General features: G+C 44.2%; 2 protein-coding genes across 2 annotated transcripts; one reads left to right on the forward strand and one right to left on the reverse strand.

The window, feature by feature from the left end:
• Nucleotides 1-8,412: 8,412 nt before the first annotated feature.
• Nucleotides 8,413-18,138, forward strand: LOC308075579 (uncharacterized protein; the record flags this gene model as incomplete). The annotated part of the gene is made up of 9 exons (XM_080415525.1): nucleotides 8,413-8,515; nucleotides 9,104-10,287; nucleotides 10,624-11,838; nucleotides 12,229-12,318; nucleotides 12,444-12,995; nucleotides 13,503-14,168; nucleotides 14,419-15,379; nucleotides 15,437-16,670; nucleotides 17,505-18,138. The coding sequence occupies 8 exons, from the start codon at nucleotides 8,413-8,415 to the stop codon at nucleotides 16,663-16,665; spliced, it is 6,000 nt and encodes a 1,999-aa protein (XP_080271651.1). The 3' UTR covers nucleotides 16,666-16,670; nucleotides 17,505-18,138.
• Nucleotides 18,139-19,608: 1,470 nt separating this feature from the next.
• On the reverse strand, nucleotides 19,609-21,128 carry LOC308076279 (beta-crystallin A1-like; the record flags this gene model as incomplete). The annotated part of the gene is made up of 5 exons (XM_080416494.1): nucleotides 19,609-19,756; nucleotides 19,973-20,115; nucleotides 20,420-20,561; nucleotides 20,704-20,822; nucleotides 21,054-21,128. The coding sequence occupies 5 exons, from the start codon at nucleotides 21,126-21,128 to the stop codon at nucleotides 19,609-19,611; spliced, it is 627 nt and encodes a 208-aa protein (XP_080272620.1).
• Between the last annotated feature and the right edge of the window lie 2,359 nt (nucleotides 21,129-23,487).

The raw sequence follows: 23,487 nt of genomic DNA on the forward strand, positions 1-23,487 counted from the left end.
CATTTAGTATGGAGGGGCCTAAGCAGGAGCCACTGTAAAAATAAGAATGAGAAGAACCCCAGACCTTGTTAGCAGAGACAGGTCAGATCTATCTGCCGCAAAGGACCCTGGTTTAAAAAGAGTATAGCCTTCTTAGTTCAGCGTTAGATACATTTTTGGAAGTTTTGTAGTTTTTCTTTTGCTCAATTTAGTCAATTAGTCATTCTTTCAGCGCTGGATATTGATTGCATGAATTTGGACTGCTGAGATTGAATAAAAAACATCAAGACTGCAGAAACATTTCAAATATCTCTTCCTATGCGACTTTCACTTTCAGATACATATCTTTCTACTTTTACTAAAGTGTGTCTTCAGGTAACTTCAGGTAAGGTCTGTCCAGAGTAATTTGAGTCCTCCAAACCAGCTACACACAAATAATAGTCCACATGAAAGATAATTATTCTCTAATATCAGTGCAATCGATTATGCTTTTGTGGTATGCTGCTTATGTCAGCATCTCTCTCAGACAGAGCCTTTAATAGCCTGAGCTGGTGTCAGCCACATACCCTCCCCTGACTCCTAGGACTAGTTCTCATGCTTACATTAAGCCTTTTAACTGGTGAACATGACCCTCGGGCACATTGGACCACAGTTGCAGATTGAGTGTTGACATTACCAACTTGACTATCCTCTCTTATTACAAGCTCGTACATTCATGCTGAGAACGGATACTGGGGTGTTCTGAGAAAGAGGTGCAGCATTCATATTGTGTGTGTGTGTGTGTGTGTGTGTGTGTGTGTGTGTGTGTGTGTGTGTGTGTGTGTGTGTGTGTGTGTGTGTGTGTGTGTGTGTGTGTGTGTGTGTGTGTGTGTGTGTGTGTCACTGTGTCAATGTGTGCTTGTATTCATATGGACTCTGGATAAGCCTATAAGAAATGGCAGGATTGTCCAAAGACCCCAGTGTCTCAATGTCCTCACTCAGAGTCCTCACTCAATGTCCTCAACAGCTTTCGTATTCCGTCTCATCGCTTTCAACAATGTTTTATTGAAATTCAGTTGCTACATCACAAGGGCTTTGAAAGTGTGCACTCAAGTGTAGAGACTTGATAAAGGCATGTGTGTATAGACATGTATATACATAAACAACAACAAAAACAGAGCATAGTGAGAATTGCACTATGATCTGAGCTCAAGGTGGCAGGGTGGATCAATGGTTAGCAGTGCTGCCTCACAGCAAGAGGGTCTTGGGTTTGAAGCTGACTTTCTGTGTGGTGTTTGCATGTTTTCTCTGTACACACATGGGTTCCTCTGAGATCTCTGGTTTCTTTCCACACCAAAGACATGCATGTTTGGGGCATACTCCTGCCAGTGCCATGGCACTAGCTGGCCTTAGAGTTGGAGTTACTCCCTGGGATCAGCCCACTGCACCTAATATGATGGGTTTAATGTAGAAGACGAATTCCATTGTCCTAGGCAAATGCATATTGGTTAAGTGTTATTAATGCTTATTGGTGTAAAAGAAAAAGTAGACAGAAATACAAAAATCATTCATGAGATATATAATTAAATCAAATTTCTTTCACGGCTCAGAGGGGCAGCGGTGACCTAAAGGTTAGAGGAGCATGCGGGTTGCCGGAACGTTTCTGGTTCCATTCCCTGGACCGGCAGAAAAATCTGGGTGGGGAAGTGATTGGGCAGCACTCGCCCCTCCCCCACCCCCGAAGTGCCCTTGAGCAAGGCACTGAACTCCTCCCTGCCTGCTTCCGTGGAGCTGCCCAGTGGGCCAACAGTATAAGACTGTGGTTGTACTGGGTATCTCCCAGGTTTGAATGTGCGATTCCCTCTCTCTCCCTCTGTGTGTGTGTGTGTGTGTGTGTGTGTGTGTGTGTGTGTGTGTGTGTGTGTGTGTGTGTGTGTGTGTTAGGGCATTCACAACTAATGATTTGTGTGAGTCGACTGTTTTGACCAATTAGTAGTCGACTAGTCGACTAGTCAAAATTAACATTAACATTTTTTTTTACAAAAATTAGGGGGGGGGGCATTGTTTTAATGCCATCCTACTACTATATTACTATTATTATTATCCTCCTGCCCTTATTTTTATGGCGTTTTAAGGGAAGCGCTTCTGGCACAGCAGCACAGCACCACAGCAGCGTCTCCAAGGATCCCCCTGACCCATTGCCCAATAATAGGCTTTTATTGGGCATACTTTTGACCCCCTTTTGATAAAAAATAAAGTCAGGAGGATAATAATAATAGTAAGACGGGCCATTACTATTTTTATTTTTTTTCAACTATTCGACTAGTACCAACAGAGTCGACTAGTGGTTATACTAGTCGACTAGTCGACTAGTTGGTGAAAGCCCTAGTACTGTGTGTGTGTTTGCCCTCCTCATTGTCTGCACCATGACCACAATCCAGTTACAATTTAGGCATTTAGCAGATATAAAGTGTTACTGAAACTCTGAATGGCTGCTATGTATAAGGGAATGTACATTGCTTGGCACGACAGAATTGTTGACCTATTAGTTAAGGACATAAGTTCATATGTTTCATCATCTGCCAAAAGCACTCTTGTGTTTCAACTGGCATGTTCCAACTGTGCAATAATGAAAATTATGGCTTTTCAGATATTACAGCTAATACACCAGATGATGTTGTTGTTGTTGATGAGGACAGTAGAGAAGTGCCAATTTTGCAAGTGGCATGTACATTTGACCACAGTCTGGAAGAGGCACTCCTTACCAAGGTGCTAAAGTACCAACGCCTTAAGGATGCTATTATACAGCTTGGTTACAATTGTAAACTGCTTGCGTTCATATTTGGAAGCCTCGGTAATGTCCATAAATTAGTTGTGAGAGGCCTTGGCTAAATCCTGTTCAGTGTCTGTCTATGATAATTGGCAGTCGCCGACTGGCCAAATATGGAGGAGACGATGCTATCTGTATCCGTGATCTTTATCCTGAAATACTTGTTGAGTTTCCGAAGCCTGTGCATCTATAATTGCTTGTGTTCAAGAATTTCCTGTTAAATGTGAACGCAAATAAAGATGTTAATTGTGTGTGTGTGTGTGTGTGTGTGTGTGTGTGTGTGTGTGTGTGTGTGTGTGTGTGTGTGTGTGTGTGTGTGTGTGTGTGTGTGTGTGTGTGTGTGTGTGTGTGTGTGTGTGTGTGTGTGTGTGCATGCAGGGTGTGGCTGAAAATAAGCACCCTAGCTTTAGTAAATAAAGGGTAAACAAAAATAAGAGAATGTACAGCCCTGTGCGTTTGAATCCGTATGTGGCTTGTGTAAATCTAATATACTGTAGGCCTATGTGTGCTTACATGTGAATGTATGAGAGAGAAAGAAATAGAGACAGAATGAGAGACAGAATGAGATAGTGTGTATGTCTGTGACTCGTACAGCTGTAACGCGCATGTCCCTCTCCTTAAACTTGAGACCACCGAATGCAGAAGATTATCCGTCCCTCCCTCTGATCTCCTCCCTGTCACTTGTACCATATCTATTTAGGGCTCATTCGCTCTCGTTCATACACTCTCTCTCAAGCTCAAATAGGATCGGCGTCATTTAACTCTATGTACTGTACGCGCATGAGAACTAAGAAAACAGCAGAAAGGATTAAACACCAAAGGAAAGTAGCACATGCCACAGGAGACATGTTTGCGAAGAATTCAACATGCGAACTTGCCAAGATCAAGTCAGAAACAAGCCGGACATATGTGTAAGAGATACCACTTTGTCAGCAATGAGCTGTTAACATGTGTCATGAGGTAGACCTAATATACTATTAAGTGGTCTCTGTGTAGTCTGTTAGACAGAGACATGTCAGGGTTGTGTTTTTCTGATCCTTGAACTTCAAGTTAATTTAAGTATGACTGTAAGTGAAGACTGTAAGATTTAAGAAGAAAGGAGCTTCAAAAAGGACTTTTTGGTGGCCTTCTGTGTTGCCTTCTTTTCTGTGATGGATTTGCTCAATGTTCCTGGACAGCCCTCTTCAGACTCTCAGGATGGTTCCAATTGTGATTTCTCGGTTCCTGGTTCCACTCGAAGAACCTCCCACACAGGGAAGCAGACTGCTCTCACTGGGCTCGGGTATGGGTTCTGGGTGGCCTGGCATCACCTGAGGCCTTTCATCCCCTTTTTCCTGATTAGCTCTCTGGTTGTGGCTCTCCTCTACCTGCTTCAGAGCATCGTTTATGGAGGACCCTTCACGGACCCACTGTTCTTTGTCAAGTTTAATGAGCGCTGGCCGAAGCCTGACCCAAAACACCACGAGGCACATCCCCATTCTCCGCCATTTAGCCCAATCCCCTCCACCTCAGAGCAAGACCTCCTCAACATTTTCATGGGCAATGGCACACTTTGATCATATTTCATTGCGAAATGGAGATCCTTACTGGTTTTCTATTCCTCTGAGGAACTGTGAATGACTGTCAAGGGAGTTATAAGCTGCTAAAATGAGAGCAGACACTGACTGTGAATCCCAGTAGTTTCCTTTGGGTTGTGTTGATTAGTTCTATAATTGAGTCCCTCCTCACCTGTCCCATTTATGAGACCTAGAGGCTACAGTGGGCAAACGATAATTTGTGCCAAGACGACAATTGGATGTTTGACAATAATGTTCTAATTTCTTAATCTGGTTTGCTTCTCAGTGTGTAGTTTGTATCCCAGATAGTCCATGTTGTGGCAGTTTGTCATAGAAGACTCTAATTTATGATTAGGCCTGTTCTATTGCTACATTTTAAAATGGGTAACCCACATTTAATTAATACATGAAATGAAAGCTGTGTAAAAGATATGGGGTGAAATGTTTATGAATAAAAGTTTAATTTAAAAAAGTGGATGTACGTGCTCATATGCATACATCTGTTGGGCACCGAGGAAGAGTGGGCACATAGGTGTTGAATTGGCTATTCTTTTCCAAAATATATAAAAAAAGTTTTAAAGTAAAGTATACATGATTAAAACATGCTTAAACATTCGACAATTAAGGTGTAATATTTCTACAATTGCTCCAAATATCTACAAAACCTGTATATCCAGTCATTTTGGGGCATAAACAAGAAGTTGAAGGATAAAATTAAGTCTGATAATGATGTACCATGCATTTTCACATCATGTATACTCTACATTACTTAAGACCATTTTTATAATATTTTATTTTTAACATTTTGGACAAAATAGGCAATTTTACATCGAGGTGCCCACCTATCCTGTATCCCCTCTGTTATTAAACTCTTCTCGACCCTCTTGACCCCCTAGTGGCCAAACAAAATACTGCAATTAACTTGAACGGTGCACGTTGACCTGATGACCTCACCAGATTGTCATGGGAGTGTGGAAAGTGTGTGGATTTGTCCGGACTTGTCAATTTAAAGTTGTGACGGTAAAAACACAAAGCTAACCGGTTTCTCGACTTAATAGAGAAGTTGTGGATGGAAAACGGTGAGTGATAATTCGCATGCATTCAAGCCAATGTTGTTTATTCCAAGAGTAGGCATGGAGTTTGCACTCAAAATAGAGCAGATTTTACAAGGTGTTGCGGATTACTACACGCTTGCTGATGCTCATCATAACACACTAACAGGTGCGCGATCACGGGTTGCTCTGCTCACACCACGTGTGTTTCACAGTGGAAGCACAACAACATATGGAAGTCACGTTGCTAGCATGTTAACAGTTAGCCTTGGATAAAGACTATCATAGATGTATATTATCGCGTCTGACTTTTACTTTCGTATCTCCTCACTGGTCAGTAAGAATACATTGAGGACTCTAACAGGAGCACTCATCCAAAGTCACTTCGACTAAGCATGCACCTCAAGGTACCATAGCACCACAAAGGCCTTAAAAACAAGACATCCCAAAACAAACTGGTCAGGCTACTGCTTGGCCTTACACTTACACAACTCATCTAACCCTTGCTCATTTTGTTAAGGTGGGATGGCTCAGGGTAGAGGACAGAGCAACTTGCAATGGGCCTGGTCTGCACAGGAGAACGAATCCAACCCCTGTCAATTAAACTACTTCAATGACGTCCACAATCACAACACCAGAGGAAGCTCCACTGATCACGTCCAAACAAGAATTGGCACCAACAAGGGGTTGAATTCGTTCTCCTGTGCTATGCCACTAAAATGTGGAATGCCCTACCAAAAGCCTGAGTGTGAAACCTAGCTCTTGTCCATATTTCTAACGCTATGGACCAGAGCTATGTGAAACCCTACTCTCCTTCAAAAAGCATTTTACAGGTGGCTTTACAGGTGCCCCCCCCCCCAAACTCTTCTAACTGTTTAGATGATGTTTTGCATAGTAGTAGGCCTATTGTATATTTGTCCGTCATTAAATGTTTTGATGAATTGGTACAAAGGACCCCAATGGAAACACCATAGGCTTTCTTGGTTTTAAAATCCTCTTAGCAGACATTGTATTGAACAGTACTTAGTACTTTCCTGTGCTTTTTTGGCAAACTGCTAATAAAGTATTAAATCAATCAATATATGATAGTCTTGGGCTGCACCCCAATTGTCACTGGACATCCGCGCGGAAAGCCCGTACTTCTCCGTACATGTACACAAAATATACATAAAGTGCTGACCCTGTAGCCCCGGATGTTAACTCGACTTTAGGAACCCGTGTGCACTGTATTAGGCCGTAATTTTCAATAAAGAAGGGTTTTAATCCCGTCTGTGTCGGATGTTCCCTGTATTCCTCCATGGGCGGTAGTGACGTGGCGCGCCGGTGAAAGCCGGTATTACACTCAATGTAAACAGGGGTGAGGGCGGGAAATGGCGTTCGTCCACAGACGGGATTAAAACACATATCTATTAAAATATGGACTAATACAGTGCACAAAGACTCCGAATGCCGAGTTAACATCCGGGGCTACCGGGTAAGCACCTTATATTTTGCATTTGTACATGTACGGAGAAATACGGACTTTATTGGTGAAAGTTCAGGGCACTCAGGGGGGTGCAGCCCAAGGCTATCATAGATATGCAAATGTAAAAAATTGATAAAATACATATATGATAGTCTTGATCCAAGGCTGGTTAACAGTAGTTGCCTACTGTATGCCAGCCTACAGTAGGCCTACAAGGCATGTTTGCATTAGTAGTGTTAGTTGGTGAAGACAAACAAATGTTCATGTGTTGAAATTAAATTAAATTAAACATGTAAATTGTTAACCGTGCATTAAAGGAAAATGCATGAAATGAAATGTGCAAATAGTTTATTCTGCATTGTGTACGTGACATAAACCTGGGATCACTTGATTTCCAAGACTTTCAGTCATTCAATGCGCTGATACTTTCTTGCATAAGTACACTATGTATTACACAAGCTTTAACCAATACATGTCACCTACAGTACCTCCGAATAGAAACTATCCTTTTATCCAGTCCAATACTATCCCACCATCTCTACTACTATCCTAGACCAGTGGTTCTCAACCTGTGGGTCGGGACCGGGGGGGGGGGGGGTCCCCAGATGACAGTGAAGTGACAATTTAAGGACTTTTAAGACCCTTTTAATACCTCAAACAAAAAAAGGAATCAACGATCTCTATACTATAAAAACTGCTTGTCAAATATATAAGAAAGAGGGGGAAAAAAAGAAAATCGAAGATCTATCGAAGACCCATCTAAAATTGTAGATCTGCTATTTTCACAATATTTATCTGTGGAACCGAGTCAAACTAAATGTTATGCCTTAACTCCTACAGTTCCAAGTGCTGGTCAAGGTGGGGGGTCCCCAGGTCAAATATGATTATTTTAGGGGGTCTGAAAGGTTGAGAACCACTGTCCTACCTCTGCTCCCATTACTTCCGACCCTCACCTCCGTGTTGGGTCCAGTTTTATTTACATATCTACATATTCATAATCAACGGCAGAATAACACCTGTCCATTCTATTTGTATGCCGATTCTATTATTGTATCTACCTAAGTGTATGCTTAATACTCTGCAGCAGGTTTTGATTCCATTCCAATCTTGTGTACATAACTCCCTGTCGATGAGGCAGGCACTGTCCTTTTCATTTATATGGCTTTTTGCTACAAACACTACCTTTATCTTACCGGCATTCTTATATTCTGTTATTCATTGTACCCTGCACATTCTCAGTGTAAACCTCCCCTGGAAATTAACTACTTGGGGAAATCATCTAATAGGTGTATGGCATACTTTGTGCCATACAAAGTGCTCTTAAACATAAATCACTTACAGTTTCCATCTCTCATTGCTGCATTACTCCAGGTTGTATGTGGTTGTTCTTTTGTTGTCTATCTTTCCATACTTGTTCCATACCTGTATAACCTTATGTTATATTTGTATTTCATTTTCGTGGCATTGTGTAACCCTGCAAACGTGAGTTGTCCCTGTATTTAAGGTTTACATTAATTCAATCATTCATTCATTCCTAAAGTGGACAGAGACATGTGGCAGTACCAACGACCTGGGTTCAGAGGCCTGCTCCTGGCCGAGTTGCAGAGACAGCAACGCGGCAGCCAGTTCTGCGACATTACGCTCCGGGCTGAGGGTACGAACAACAACACAATTACTGAATTGGTTATCAATAATCTCTGTAGGTAAAATCAGAAGTGTTAAATTAAAGCGCAATATATGTGCCTTCCGAAGTTTTGATATAAATTTGTAGGTGATATAACTACAAATTTACATCATTCAGAACTTCTGATGGGTGGTCTCAAAACCTTTTCTCAGAATTCCTGCACCCCCAGACTCTCTGAACTAGTTTGGAAAGCCTGTCCGAAGCGGCAGTTTTTTCGTATTGTCCTGAAAGGGGTAGTTCACCCAAAAAAATATTTATTTCTATCAATTGCAAACCCCATGAAGCCTTGAATTCATGGAGATGAGCCAATAATTTGATGACCGGGTCATCGGTCAGTAGGAGACTAAAATTATTGGCTCGGGAATGTGACAAAAACTAAAATCTCCATGAATTCAAGGCTTCATGGGGTGTCTAATTGATAGAAAATAAGTAATTTCTTGGGTGAACTACTCCTTTAACTCCGAGTGTGTACACTCTGTTGTAGTTCCACACTTTTCTGGAACAGAAACAATCTTTTATGCACTCTCCTCTCCTAAACTCTACTTTCCTGTCCTGTAGGAGTGTCTGTGCCTGCCCACAGCTGTGTCTTATCAGCTCTCAGCCCTCAGCTGTCCTGTACTCTGCCCAGCACTCCGCCCCCAACTGGACAGACACACTTACTGGAGTTCGGGACTGTCAGAGCCAGCACGTTGCTCCGGCTGGTGGGTCTGCTGTACTCCGGAGAGATCGTTGGACAGGGAGAGGAGGAGAGGGAGGACATTCTCTCTGCCACCGCCAGACTGGGCATCAGTGGGCTGGTTGAGGTCAGAGAAAGTGGTGAGGATAGGAACGGGCGTCGAGCAGTAGGCATACAGACAGAACCACTGATGCTCGAGGAGCGTGGAGGGGGAGAGGGGAGTAATGGAAGCGCCCCCCTTGTGGGAGCGACACGGTGCAGTATTGAAAGAGGCACAGGGAGTCGAACTCAAATGGGCGAATTGCCGACATATGCCACCCACCTTACTCACCAGCCAGCCTTAGAATCCCCTGACCCCCACTATAACATCCCCTACGTCCCCCTTTCCATCTTCTACCCCCCAGATGCTCACCACCCACCGTACTCCGATTACATGGCTCCCACTGAGGAATCCACAGCAGGCGGACATGGACCTGTCTTCATTGTGCCGCAGTCCTACTCCTCCCTCATTCCTACACCTACCCACTTTGCGTGTCACACACCAGCGGTGGTTTATGACCACGCAAGCGAGGTGCTGCCTCCAGAAAGTGGAGGTGAGGGTTTCGAGCAGTTTGAGGGCAACATCCCGGGATTCATCAACCATTTCTTGAACCCAGGTCAGGCGGAGTCTTCCTGCGGGAGGCGCAGAGGAAAGAGGCGGGGAGGTGGCGCAGGAGGGGCCAGGCAGACTAGGACAGGTGAGAGAAAAGCTCAGAGACCCAGAGGAGGGACAGGCCGGAGGGGAAGGCCACCCAAGCAGACAGCAGCAGCATTAGGGGAGGAGAAGGAAGTAGTGAAGAGCATACCTCCGAAGAACTGGCTGAGGAGTTGGGGTGTGCATGCCAGGAGGAGTGGTAGAGGGGGAGGAGCTGCGGGCAGGATGCTCTACCTGAATACCAGGGACCATTTCCAGCCAATCAAGCTCTGTCTGAAGAAAAGGGGGCGTGGCAAGTCATGGAAGATCTGCAGCGTGAGAGAAGAACCATCCAGGGAGACTGGAGGAGCTGCTGCACAGCAACTCATCCAGGTGAGGGCTACTCTGTAACATCAAGAGGGTTTATTTGTCACTCACTCATACAGATACAAGCAGTGAAATGTTGGATGATGATCTATGTATGATCTAGAAAATTACCCATCTTACACCTGAAAAAAAGGTTTAAAAAATAATGAAGTGCTAGCATTGAATGTTGCTATTACTAATGTTGAGAGGAAAGAATATTATAAGAGAACGTATATAAAAAACATAGGTCATAAATCACTTTCAGGAGCTTCTTATTAATAATAGTTGTAGTACTCAATGTTATTGTATTCAGTCACTGAATAACCAACCATATCTCAACAACACAACTTTTTTCTGTCACAGGAGGGCGCCCTAGCACTGAACAAACAAAAGACTCCCCCAACTGTTATGTTCCATTCCACACCGCCGCAGCTCCTCAACACTCAGACCGGCAATGCCTCCCTGCCCACAGAGCTGTCCTTTTTGGCCCCAGCCCCAGAGATGCTTCATACGACCCTCCTTCCTTCCCTGGAACCCCCGTCCCATGTAGAGCAAGCTGAGCAGTTGGACCGTCTGCTGGAGGAAGTCATGATGGGGCTGGATATATTAGACAAAAACAACAACAGCAAAAGCACCCGGGATTCTCACCCACATCCTCTCACTCATCCAGCCGCTGGCGCTGACAACGCTGTCATCCAACAAGAATGCCAGCAGCGGTCCATCCCTACTGGTCACCAGGAAACAGCTTCAGGTGTCCACAACATCCCTACGAAGACAGTTACTGTGGCGACAGGGGTTGGGGGTTTCATTCCAGGTAGTTGTGAAGTGCCTGTTCTTCAGCAGCAGCAGGGAGAGGGAGGTCTGAGCGACATATTAGACAACTTCCTCTTGTCCTTTGAGCAGCAGGTTTCTAACTGTAGCACCGGGGCAAGGGTAGAGAAGGATGGTCAGACCTGCACACAGGCTAGCTACGATGCCTCGACCACAATGTCAAGCAGCCAGTCACAGCCTTGCACTGTCGGCAGGGACCAGTCCATAGCAGGACAGAGCCACACGCACGCTGCAAGAACAATATTCCCGGCTCATCTGGGGCACATACACTCTCCCCACCCTGTACAGGCAGTCATGTCTCCTATACACCCACAAAACCCAGGCACATACACCCCCCCTCCGATCTCTTCAAAGCTGCCTCTGGTCAGTGTTGCTAAACTCCCCAGCTCTGATGCGGTTACAAACGACAGCAATAGAAGGCAAAGAAGAGGTACAAAGGTCTCTCCAGAGCAGCCATCAGTTGCCCGACTGGCTAAACCCATAAAGAGAGAAAACGCAGGCAGCGATGTGCATTCTGTTTCTGCTGCTAGGGCCGTTGCTAGTAGTGTTTCAACTATGCGCGTGCCTTCCATGCCACCCAAAGCACCCAACAGCGTAAGAAAACCAGAACTGAAGTTGGTCATTAAGAAGAAGCGCAAACAGGATGAGCGTATGGAAGGGGACCATAACGAGCAGGCAAAGCGTCCTCACAGCCTTCGGCCAATCAGAGTACCCCAATTGTTCAGCGGACAGTCTGCAGATTTGAAGGTGAGAAACTCCTTCACTGAAGGGTCTGTTGTCAGTGGGGCATCTGTTACACAGCATCTAATGAAATGTTATTTATAACAATAATGATTCGTAATTCATATTTATCGGGATGGACAAATTAAGCACTTAAACCCTATAGACTGCTAGCCCCCATCTTTTTTTGTTCTACACTAAATATCTTCACTGAAAAGCCGTTCTACAAGCTCACAATGCGTCACATTGCGATGTGTTGGGCTTGTAAATCAGCTATTTTTGCCAAAATTTCACCCCACAATATGGATGCTAGGGTTCATGTGGTTAAATTGAGCTAACCTCTGAAGTTGTGACAGTATGTGAAAAATACCCGAAATGTCTGATAATGAGTCTGTGTCGTGATAATGTCTTCTCTAGGGCACCCTTATACCGCCAGTGAGGAGGCAAATAAAAACCACTGTGAAGGCCTACCCTATCAGGAGCAAGGTAACCAATCAGCAGGACAAGGTGAGTGTTGAACTGGTGAATGCTTAACTAATTGTAAGCACAGTTTTATGGGTCGCCATTTTCAACAATCTATTGATCCATTTGTCTAAATAATTAAGGCTACGTTTTGTCTGTGTACTATTTAGCATGTTGAGGAGCCACTTTCTGGAGAACCCCCACTTCTGGCCAAACGACCAACCAGCACTCCCCAAGTTGTCCAGCCTATAGTAATAAAAAAGCATAAAAACGGAATTCGCACAGTCGAGCTGAAGACGGGACATGACAGAGAAGACAGACGTGGCAAGGAGATTGATCTCCTTCTGGGGGATAAACCAGTTCCTGCAATCTCCGCAGGACAGCCACATCCTGTGGAGCACAGTGATGTGGGTGTACAAATGGAGGAATGGAGAGACATAAAAAAAGAACAGGGAAGGGCAACATCACCAGAGGAAGGATCACAGGGGCCAGAGAGAAAGGGAGACAAGAGACAGAGAGAATCAGAGGATGAGTTAACGACCAATAGCGTTGAACAGGCTGAACTGACCAGTACATTCCAAACCAAACCCAAGGCCTCCATCCTGGAACCCCACGCTGATTCCCAGGATGTCATGCAGGTGTCGAGTGAGGAGCTGGTGGAGAGTGTTGAGGAAGGGGCTGTAGAAGTCCTTAACCACTCCGACAGTGACAACAATGATCAGGTATTTCAATTATGTCGTAGATTTTTATTTTTATACTACAATCATGTTATTTGTAAATTATATATATTCATATTTTGTTGTTTACAAATCCTGTTCTATTAATGTTTTTATGATGGCTAAGATTTATGATGTCTAAGAACAGCTAGGTCTTGCCTGGTCTTTAAATGACAATGTCACTTTTTATTATTATCATGTTTTGTATAAAAGGTGGGAGTACTTATTTTAATTGTATCTATTATATTCTCCATTTCTTTTTAAAGTGCATTGTTGCACTTTGTATTATGATTTTCTATTCTGTAAAGCACTTTGAATTGCCCTGTGTATGAAAAGTGCTATATAAATAAAGTTGCCTTGCCTTGCCTTAATGTTGTTATACATAGGTAGAGGCCTCGTATAAGCCCTTTGGGCATCTTGCCTCCTCCTGGCACTTATCTTTTTATATTTTGTGTACAGTTTTTGTATTGTTTTTACATTATGTGCTAAATCAAATCAAATGATCACCCACAGGACACACTGGCCAGTGAAGATGGCCGTGCAACGACACAGGGGGCGGTGCAACGAGGAGAAGAAGCGTTGACGACTAATGGCGTTGAACAGGCTGTACTGACCAGTACATTCCAAACCAAACCCAAGGCCTCCATCCTGGAAACCAACGCTGATTCCCAGGATGTCATGGAGGTGTCGAGGGAGAAGCTGGTGGTGACGGTGGAGAGTGAAGAGGAAGGGGCTGTAGAAGTCCTTAACCACTCCGACAGTGACAACAATGATCACCCACAGGACGCACTGGCCAGTGAAGATGGCCGTGCGACGACACAGGGGGCGGTGGAACAAGGAGAAGAAGCGTCAGAGTCAATCGACCTCAAAATGAAAGGGAGCAGTCAGAAAGTGGAAAAGAACATGAAGGAGAACAGTGAAGAAGAGTTACAGGGACCAGAGAGGAGAGGAGACAAGAGACAGAGAGACTCGGAGGAAGAGTTAACGACTAATATCGTTGAACAGGCTGAATTGACCAGTACATTCCCAACCAAACCCAAGGCCTCCATCCTGGAACCCCACGCTGATTCCCAGGATGTCATGAAGGTGTCGAGTGAGGAGCTGGTGGTGACGGTGGAGAGTGAAGAGGAAGGGGCTGTAGAAGTCCTTAACCACTCCGACAGTGACAACAATGATCAGGTATTTCAATTATGTCGTAGATTTTAATTTTTTATACTGCAATCATGTTATTTGTAAATTATATATATTCATATTTTGTTGTTTACAAATCATGCTCTATTAATGTTGTTATACATAGGTAGAGGCCTCGTATAAGCCCTTTGGGCATCTTGCCTCCTCCTGGCACTTATCTTTTTATATTTTGTGTACTGTTTTTGTATTGTTTTTACATTATGTGCTAAATCAAATCAAATCAAATGATCACCCACAGGACACACTGGCCAGTGAAGATGGCCGTGCAACGACACAGGGGGCGGTGCAACGAGGAGAAGAAGCGTCAGAGTCAACCGACCTCAAAATGAAAGAGAGCAGTCAGAAAGTGGAAAAGAACATGAGGGAGAACAGTGAAGAAGAGTTACAGGGACCAGAGAGGAGAGGAGACAAGAGACAGAGAGAATCAGAGGAAGAGTTGGCGACTCATGGCATTGAACAAGCTGTACTGACCAGTACGTTCCAAACCAAACCCAAGGCCTTCATCCTGGAAACCAACGCTGATTCCCAGGATGTCATGGAGGTGTCGAGGGAGAAGCTGGTGGTGACGGTGGAGAGTGAAGAGGAAGGGGCTGTAGACGTCCTTAACCACTCCGACAGTGACAACAATGATCACCCACAGGACGCACTGGCCAGTGAAGATGGCCGTGCGACGACACAGGGGGCGGTGGAACAAGGAGAAGAAGCGTCAGAGTCAATAGACCTCAAAATGAAAGGGAGCAATCAGAAAGTGGAAAAGAACATGAAGGAGAACAGTGAAGAAGAGTTACAGGGACCAGAGAGGAGGGTAGACAAGAGACAGAGAGACTCGGAGGAAGAGTTAACGACTAATATCGTTGAACAGGCTGAATTGACCAGTACATTCCAAACCAAACCCAAGGCCTCCATCCTGGAAACGCACGCTGATTCCCAGGATGTCATGGAGGTGTCGAGGGAGAAGCTGGTGGTGACGGTGGAGAGTGAAGAGGAAGGGGCTGTAGACGTCCTTAACCACTCCGACAGTGACAACAATGATCACCCACAGGACGCACTGGCCAGTGAAGATGAGCGAGCAACGACACAGGGGGCGGTGCAACGAGGAGAAGAAGCGTCAGAGTCAATCGACCTCAAAATGAAAGGGAGCAATCAGAAAGTGGAAAAGAACACGAAGGAGAACAGTGAAGAAGAGCTGAAAGGGACAAGTAGTGATGAGTACATTAACATTGTTGACTCTGACGAGAATATCGATGTGGTACCAGAGAGGAGGGGTGACAAGAGACAGAGAGAATCAGAGGAAGAGTTGGGTACTAAGGCGGCCAAGAGGAAGAGGGTTGAACAGGCCGAACTGACAGTCTCAGAGCCTGGTACATTCCAATCCAAACCAGAGGATGCCATTGAAGTGTCTAGTGAGGAGCTGGTGATGACATTGAAGAGTGAAGAGGATGTAGATGAAGAAGTCCATAACTGCTCTGACAATGTCAACATTGATCACCTCCATTACACACTGGCCTGTGAAGATGGGCAAGCAACGGCACAGCGGAGGGGGCAACGAGAAGAAGAAGCATCAGAGTGGATCAACCTCAAAATAAGAGAGAGCAGTCAGAAGGTGGAAAAGAACGTGGGGGAGACCAGTGAAGAAGAGCTGAAAGGGACAAGTAGTGATGAGTACATTAACATTGTTGACTCTGACGAGAATATCGATGTGGTAGAAGAAACTGATGTCTGCTTGCAATGTCGCTACACCGACCTCCATAACTCGCCCAACAGAATGAGGAAGACACCAGTGCCTTTGCATTATGGTATCACAAAACCACCTCCCGAGCCACGCATTCCACACCCGCCACTCGCCACGAAGGTCGAATCGGGGTCTACAGGAAGCAGGAATGATGAGGAAGATGATGATGATGTGGACATTATTGGATGGACCAGCCCCCTCCCTGAACTTCGGACTACAAAGCCACCTCCAGAGCCACGAATGTCACACCCTCCAACCGCCACGAAGGTTGATCTGGGGTCAACAGGAAGCAGGGATGATGAGGAAGATGATGATCTGGACATTATTGGATGGACCAGCCCCCTCCCTGAACTTCGGACTACAAAGCCACCTCCAGAGCCACGAATGTCACACCCTCCAATCGCCACGAAGGTTGATCTGGGGTCAACAGGAAGCAGGGAGGATGCAGAGGATGAGGAAGAGTTGGAGGTGGACATTATTGGATGGACCAGCCCCTTCCCTGTCCCTCGGTCTGCAAAGCCACGTCCAGAGCCACAAATGTCACACCCGCCACTCGCCACAAAGGTCGATCTGGGGTCAACGGTAATCAGTGAGGAAGAGAAAGATGAGGAAGAGGAAGATGATGATGTGGACATTATTGGATGGACCAGCCCCTTCCCTAACCCTCCTAAGCCTATCAAGTGTGAACTGATATTGTCGGAGACAGAGATGGACAATGTTCAAACCATCAGCCTGCTGTCTTCACCACTTTGATTGAGGTGAGTTTATTTATTGTCCACATTTGTTAAACAGGATAGTTTAGTTTTGGTGGAACTTATCAGAATCAGGAATTATTTTTATCCTGGGAAGCATAAGGTCCCAGGTTTGATTCCTGGCCCCGGCAGTGTGTTGAGGTGTCCCTGGGAAAGACACTTAACCCCTAACTCCAATTCCTCAAAAACAACGAAATAGATCTTCTATGAAACTGATAACCTTTTTGTTTTTTGTTAGTTTTTTTGTTTAGAAAAAAGTAAATACAAATTCCTACCAACAACATTATAGTTTAGAAATACATTTTCCAAATTCCAAATACATATTCGTATTAATATGCCATGACTGTTCAATTGTGAAAGTGGTGACTTTATAAACTTTGACCAGCCATCCATCTGAGAAGTTTAAAGGTATTTTTATATTCCGTTTTTACTGGGTATCCAGGTACAGTAGTCTCCACTTTATTGGAATTAAGTTTATTCGACATAGCTTCAAACTGCATGCAAAGACATAAAAATTACATCCATGATTTTGTCTGATTCTTTTGGATACCAAGTTACCCTACGGTCTGGTACTGGAGTGCATATCTGTAAAAAGACACATGGCCTTTTTTCCTGGTCTCTCATGTTGAGCCAGGGTGGATTCCCCCCGCTCAACATGAGGTAATTCATGCCACACTTAGTCTACTGTATTACAGTATGTGCAGGCCTTCATAGAGGACACAACAAGTACCATTTCCAAGTATATCACGAATCAACAGATAACTTCAAAAACTCAGGAAACTGGGGCTACAGTTATGCACATAGCCTATTGTCACAAATACCTTCTCTCTGTTCCCACAGGCAGACAGCTTTACAAACAGAAAGGCTCTTGGCACCATCGACCCAGTACAAGAAGAACTTTGATGAGAGATTTACTTGTTCAGCTCTGCTTGAAAAAGCTGTATACCAAAGATAATGGTGAAGACCGTAAAAGGAAAATGCATAAGGATACTATTTTGAGTCTGATTAGAGACGCCTACAAGTACTGAGTACTGAGTTTTTGAGTTGAGTGCACAGTCAAATTTTATTGACAGTGATATTGTTAAAAAGCTGTGGCAGGTTTTGAAAAATAACTGATAACTGGAATGTTAAGTATTGTTCTTATGTACAACGTTTGTACTATTAATAATTTGTGCAACTGTTTTTTTCAGTTTTGATGTGAAGAGATATTTTAACTGTGTTGAATGTTTTGAAACCACATAAACCCACCAACTGCTGACTGGGTAGGGAAGAGATTTTCTGCAAAAATCTGGGTTTTGTTCTGTAAGTGGAATCAAGAGTTGTCATTGGTCATAAGTATGACTATGATTGGCAAGTTATCAGCCTCTGTTCTGCCAGTGTTCCGTTCCATCTTTTGTTATTATTTACTGTACAGTTCTTGTTGTCATGTTTTGTTTGTTATTAATGTTTTTGGCAGCACTTTAAAAAAATAAACATTTTAATTCCCTGTTGTTTGATGTTAGATTTCCTTTCAACTTTTCCCACATTAAATACCTTAATTAACCTTCAGTTCTTAGAATTAACAAGGGCAACCTAGAGGTGTGCATAGTTAAGCCATGTGGCTCAACACCAGATGACCAGTGTCCTAAAACATGTCTTTAGACAAACTTTCAAATGCAGTCTGTCATCCTTCTATGATGAATAGTTAATAGCTTATGGTTTACAATATTTTGTTAATTCACCTTGACCTTTGACCAATGCCATATATCAAATACTAAGTTAGATCTAATATATAATGATTCATGGCCTTCTGTTGTGATTTGACAATGATACAGTATATCGACACATTGCAAACAGCGACATACTAATTTACATACATACATAGTAACTCATACAGCCTCATTACGTTTTGCTATTGCTTCACAGCTCAAATGATAACGGTTTGGGGTGACCATACAGTATGCTAATGATTTAGCTTCCAAGTATACATAATTGCCTGCTGTCTTGTTAAATTGCAATTTTTCTCAGAACAATAACCTTTTAAGGATTTGTAAGCACACAATTTAAAGGGAAGTGGACAGCCAACCTTACTTTGTATGTTTTGTATGTATACTGCATATGTAAATTATGTATGTTTGTGTTCTTTTTTATTTATTTAGAAAGCTGGCATATGCAGATTAAAAAGAAAAGGTCAAACAAAATGTGCCAGTCACGCAATAACACTTTCATAAGTTGTGATTTGTACGACCAAATAAATAGGTTATAATGATTGATTGAATGATTGAACAAGGACATATGAAGTCAACATGAGTTTATTGGTTATTAACCTGTGGTTCAACCTCCTACACAACAACACAGCACATCTGCTCTGCACCACAGCACAGTTTCGGCCATGCTCCCTGATGCGCTGAGGAGAGCAAGTGCAACTGGGAGACCATTTTTAACCTGGCACCATTTAAGAGCTACCTCTCCCCTCCTAATGGTTCCAACACTGAGGGGCAGGACTATTCCTCGCCCAGCCCAGGTGAGCTGACCAGGTTGGCGTACAACGCAGGTGTGTTAGTGTGTGTAATTCAGTGTCTGTGTATACGTAGGTGCTTCTAACCAGATAAAAAGACAACTGCATTAACACCTGAGTGTCAGTCAGTTGTGTGGGTCTGTGCGCGCACGTGTGTATGTGTGTGTGTGTGTGTGTGTGTGTGTGTGTGTGTGTGTGTGTGTGTGTGTGTGTGTGTGTGTGTGTGTGTGTGTGTGTGTGTATCCCTGTGCTTAACAGTGCGATATTGTCTCTTATCACACTTATTCGGAGCGGCTGTAAGTCAGTACTGTAGAGTGTTGGTTTGGGGTAGTTGTGGGTACTCAGGTCAGGGATCAGGGAAGGTTAAAGTGTGTGGGGGGTCTTAGGGGCGTTGCTGTCCGTGGGCCCCAGTTCTCACTAGGGCCTCAGTCTCAGCCTTTCCACCTCTTAGTGCTGGATGCGCCTGATGGACTGGATCTGGGGTGTCTGGGCGTGGGAGCCCCAGTTCCTCCAGTGCTGGTAGTCTCCGCTGTGTCTCTCACACTCCATGATGTATTGCTGGCCCCTGTATCCAGGAAACTGGTAGCAAACAAAGCTACAGGAAGGAGAGAGATGTGTAAGGAACTTTTGGATTATCTTTCGCATTTCTTTTACAGATTTTTATTTAATTTTTAATTAACTTTTGCAGTGTGTATTTGCTGTTGGTAGGGCATTTCAGTGATCATTTTGAGTGTTCCATTATACACTGTATAAGTACATTCTAGCTTCTGTCTATACTATAGTGTGTATTACAGAGAGAGCAGTAACTTACGCGCCACACTGCACGTGCATGGAGCCAACCTCGGGCATCATCCAGCCCATGGCCTGCAGGGAGGGGTAATCATCACACAGCTCCACAGTACGGCCCATGAAGTTCTCCTTCTCAAAGATGATCATACGACTGCTCATGTGAGACTGGAGGTTGGACAGAGAAGTGGGGGGTTAGAGAAATAGTCACATGTTATATATATTTTTTTTTAAATCGTTTTATTTTATATATACTGAAAATTACGACCATTTTCAGTTGACCTTTTAGTCGGGTAGATGAAGCCCATTGGTAACATGGATATTGCACCTGAGTACCTACAATTAAATGTCTTTGTCAACCTTTCCGATTTTGCAGTGTATGCATAAAAGCATGCACAGTGTTATAAAGATTCCTGTTCTTCGTCTTTGTATTTTTTCATGCACAACCTCTGATAGCGTCTGGAGTACTCACAGCACAGTAGATGGGACGCAGGGACATGAGGCGCTCCACATGGTAGGAGATGTTGCCACTGTAGGCGTCCCAGTGGGGGTACTCTCCCCTCTCCAGAATGAATTGCTGTCCCTGGAAGTCATGGTGCTCGAAACCCACCCAGCTATATGGAGGCAGCGAGGGGAAAGCAAAAGTTAGAGATGAGTGTCGAGGGAGAGACACCCTGACCCAGAGTGCACACTTACCACACAGGTTACTGTTTTGTTACTACAAACAATGAGTTTGTTTGATGCTGTGAGACTTACGCGCCACTCTCCACCCTGATGGAACGGATGTTATCCAGGCCACACTCCTGGATGTTGCAACACTCGTTGGTGAATTCCTGGCACTTGCCCTGGAAGTGCTCCTGCTCGAACACGGTCACCTGGTGACAAAGAGAGGAGGAAGGAAAAGATAAAAGTGACAGTAAATTGACATGAAGTGAGTGTCAAGCAGAGATGTGCCGATTAAATTTTGGACTGATATATTTGTGCTATGTTTTTGGGGTGTGTGTGTGTGTGTGTGTGTGTGTGTGTGTGTGTGTGTGTGTGTGTGTGTGTGTGTGTGTGTGTGTGTGTGTGTGTGTGTGTGTGTGTGTGTGTTTGTCTGTGTTTACCTTGTAGAAAGGAGCCATGCCCATTCCAGAGTTGACCAGTGGTTGCATCATTGGGGATTTAGTGGTTCTGTACATCTTTACTCTTAAGGCGGCAAAGGGAGGAAGGAGGCAAGTGGGATAGGAAGCGGAAGTGGGGTAGGAAGCAGTGTTGGAGAAAGTTATTCAAAACAAAATATAGCCTATATCCTGAAATAAATCATCAGTCCATAAGTCATATTTTTTTTAAAGGTTTGAAAGACCTAAAAATATTAAGTAATTGCATGTTCACTTCACAACAACCATGACAGAGATTTTGATAGCTGGATAAACCAGAAAGCATCATTCAAGGAGCCATGTCATATTTTTCAAATTATTACAAATCTGTTATGAAATAAAGCAGCAATTTGGGGGAGCATATAATGTATTGGTTAAAACCAATTAGGCCTATTATCTAACAAATGTAATTGCAGTCACTGACACACAAGTCTACAAACAATGTGTTGTACAGGTTATTTATCGTTTTAGTGCTTTTCTCTTTTTGTTTGACATAAAAGCTCCTGGAATAAGCCCAATAACACACGTCTAGCTCAGTGGTTCTCAAACCTTTACATTTCAAGGACTCCCCTTAACTCTGACAGTATACAAATGGAACCAAATGGTTCCATTTGTATACTGTCAGAGTTACAGACTTGTAAGGGTCCATTTAGAACCCCCTCAAGGAACCCTGAGAGTCCCTGGACCCCACTTTGAGAACCACTGGTCTAGCTGTCCCTCACTCGTGTTAAATGCACAGTCAGAATTGAGACCTTACCTAGATTGGCACTTATTCGCAGAGCTCGGGGAGTGGCACGCGCCTTTACACTTATCTCGCGTAGAGCTCTGGGAGAACCTGGCGCTTCAGTTTTATACCGGGCTGCCGAGGAGCGCGCCTGCTGGGGCGCGTCCACGGCGTCCCATGCCGTGGACGCGCCCCCAATGGGTGCGCTCTGGTGGAGCGCACGTGGGACCACCTCTGGCCATTGACATGGACGACACTAGCCGCCAGAAAGTCCAGGATCGCAGAAAGCGCGCTCCTGGGCTCTCTGGTGGCTCTGTGGCGTTCTGCTGCAACCCTGCAGCCAACTCAGCATATCCTATAGAATGCTGGTCCTTTCTAAAGCGCACGTTCCAACGAGCTGTTTCGGCCGGAGAACAAAAGCGCTCCGGTATGTTCGCTGCTCCGGTCAGCAGTCCGGCGTGTGTCCCAGGCACAAAGGGCCTGCATAGGGAGAGCTAATGCGGGGATTATCGGCAGCGTAGGGAGGCGCCGTTGGTGGCTATTAGGATCTATATTAACGTTTTTAAAAAAAGAGTTTGATTGGGGGAAAAGTCATTTTTCTTCACTTCATACTTTTCAATATTATCTCACTGTAATCTGTCTGGCCTAGCTGTAGTATACAACCCTCGTAGACGTATTTATGATTCTGACGTTTTCAATCTACGAGAGTTGTAGGGTTCACGCCCCATGGAGACATGAACTTTCTGCACTATGCCCCGCAGATAACGTGTACAAATTGAACTTACCCCCAAGCCCCAAATGTTAACTGTCTCTACGGGGTAGTAGTTTAATGTAATAATTCCATATCTTTCAATAAAGAAGTGTTTTAATGCCGTCTGTGGCCGAACGCCATTTTTTCACCCTCGTTTACTTCCTCTTTACATTTAGTGTAATTCCGGGTTTCACCGGATGCGCCCCGTCACTACCCGTCACTACCGCCCATTGAGAACTTCCGACAGAATCGGCCACAGACGGCATTAAAACACTTCTTTATTGAAAGATATGGATTATTACATTAAACTACTAGCCCGTAGAGACAGCAAACATTTGGGGCTTGGGGGTAAGCACCTTTTATTGTCAATTTGTACACGTTTGGAGTGTCTACGGGGCATAGTGCAGAAAGTCCATGTCTCCATGGGGCGTGAACCCTACAACTCTCGTAGATTGAAAACGTCAGAATCATAAATACGTCTACGAGGGTTGTATACTAGTACTACAGCTATGTCTGGCCCACAACCGCACAGGAGCCCAAACATCCAAGTGTAACTAGCGCCATGGATAGCAGATCCAATGCACGCTCGTGGCTCCAATGTACACTCATAGCAGTGGTGCCACAGATAGAAACCCCATTCATTTCCCCATAGAGATTTCCGAACAATATTTACATAAATTACATAAAGCCTGGGCTGGAACCAAGCTCCTGGTGAAGCATGACCATAAAACATTTGATTCTGTGTCCAAAAATATTTGAATATTTAATTATAGCCTATATAATATATTTAATAAATACCCTTTTTTGGGGGCGTTTTTTTGTTTAACACAGAATCAAATGTTTTATGGTCATGATTCACCAGGAGCCTGGGTGGCTTGGTTCCAGGCTTAGAATAATTTATATAAATATTTTCTGAAATCTCTGTC

This window comes from Gymnoscopelus braueri (assembly GCF_963280865.1).
Source record: "Gymnoscopelus braueri genome assembly, chromosome: 20".
Lineage (NCBI taxonomy): Eukaryota > Metazoa > Chordata > Actinopteri > Myctophiformes > Myctophidae > Gymnoscopelus > Gymnoscopelus braueri.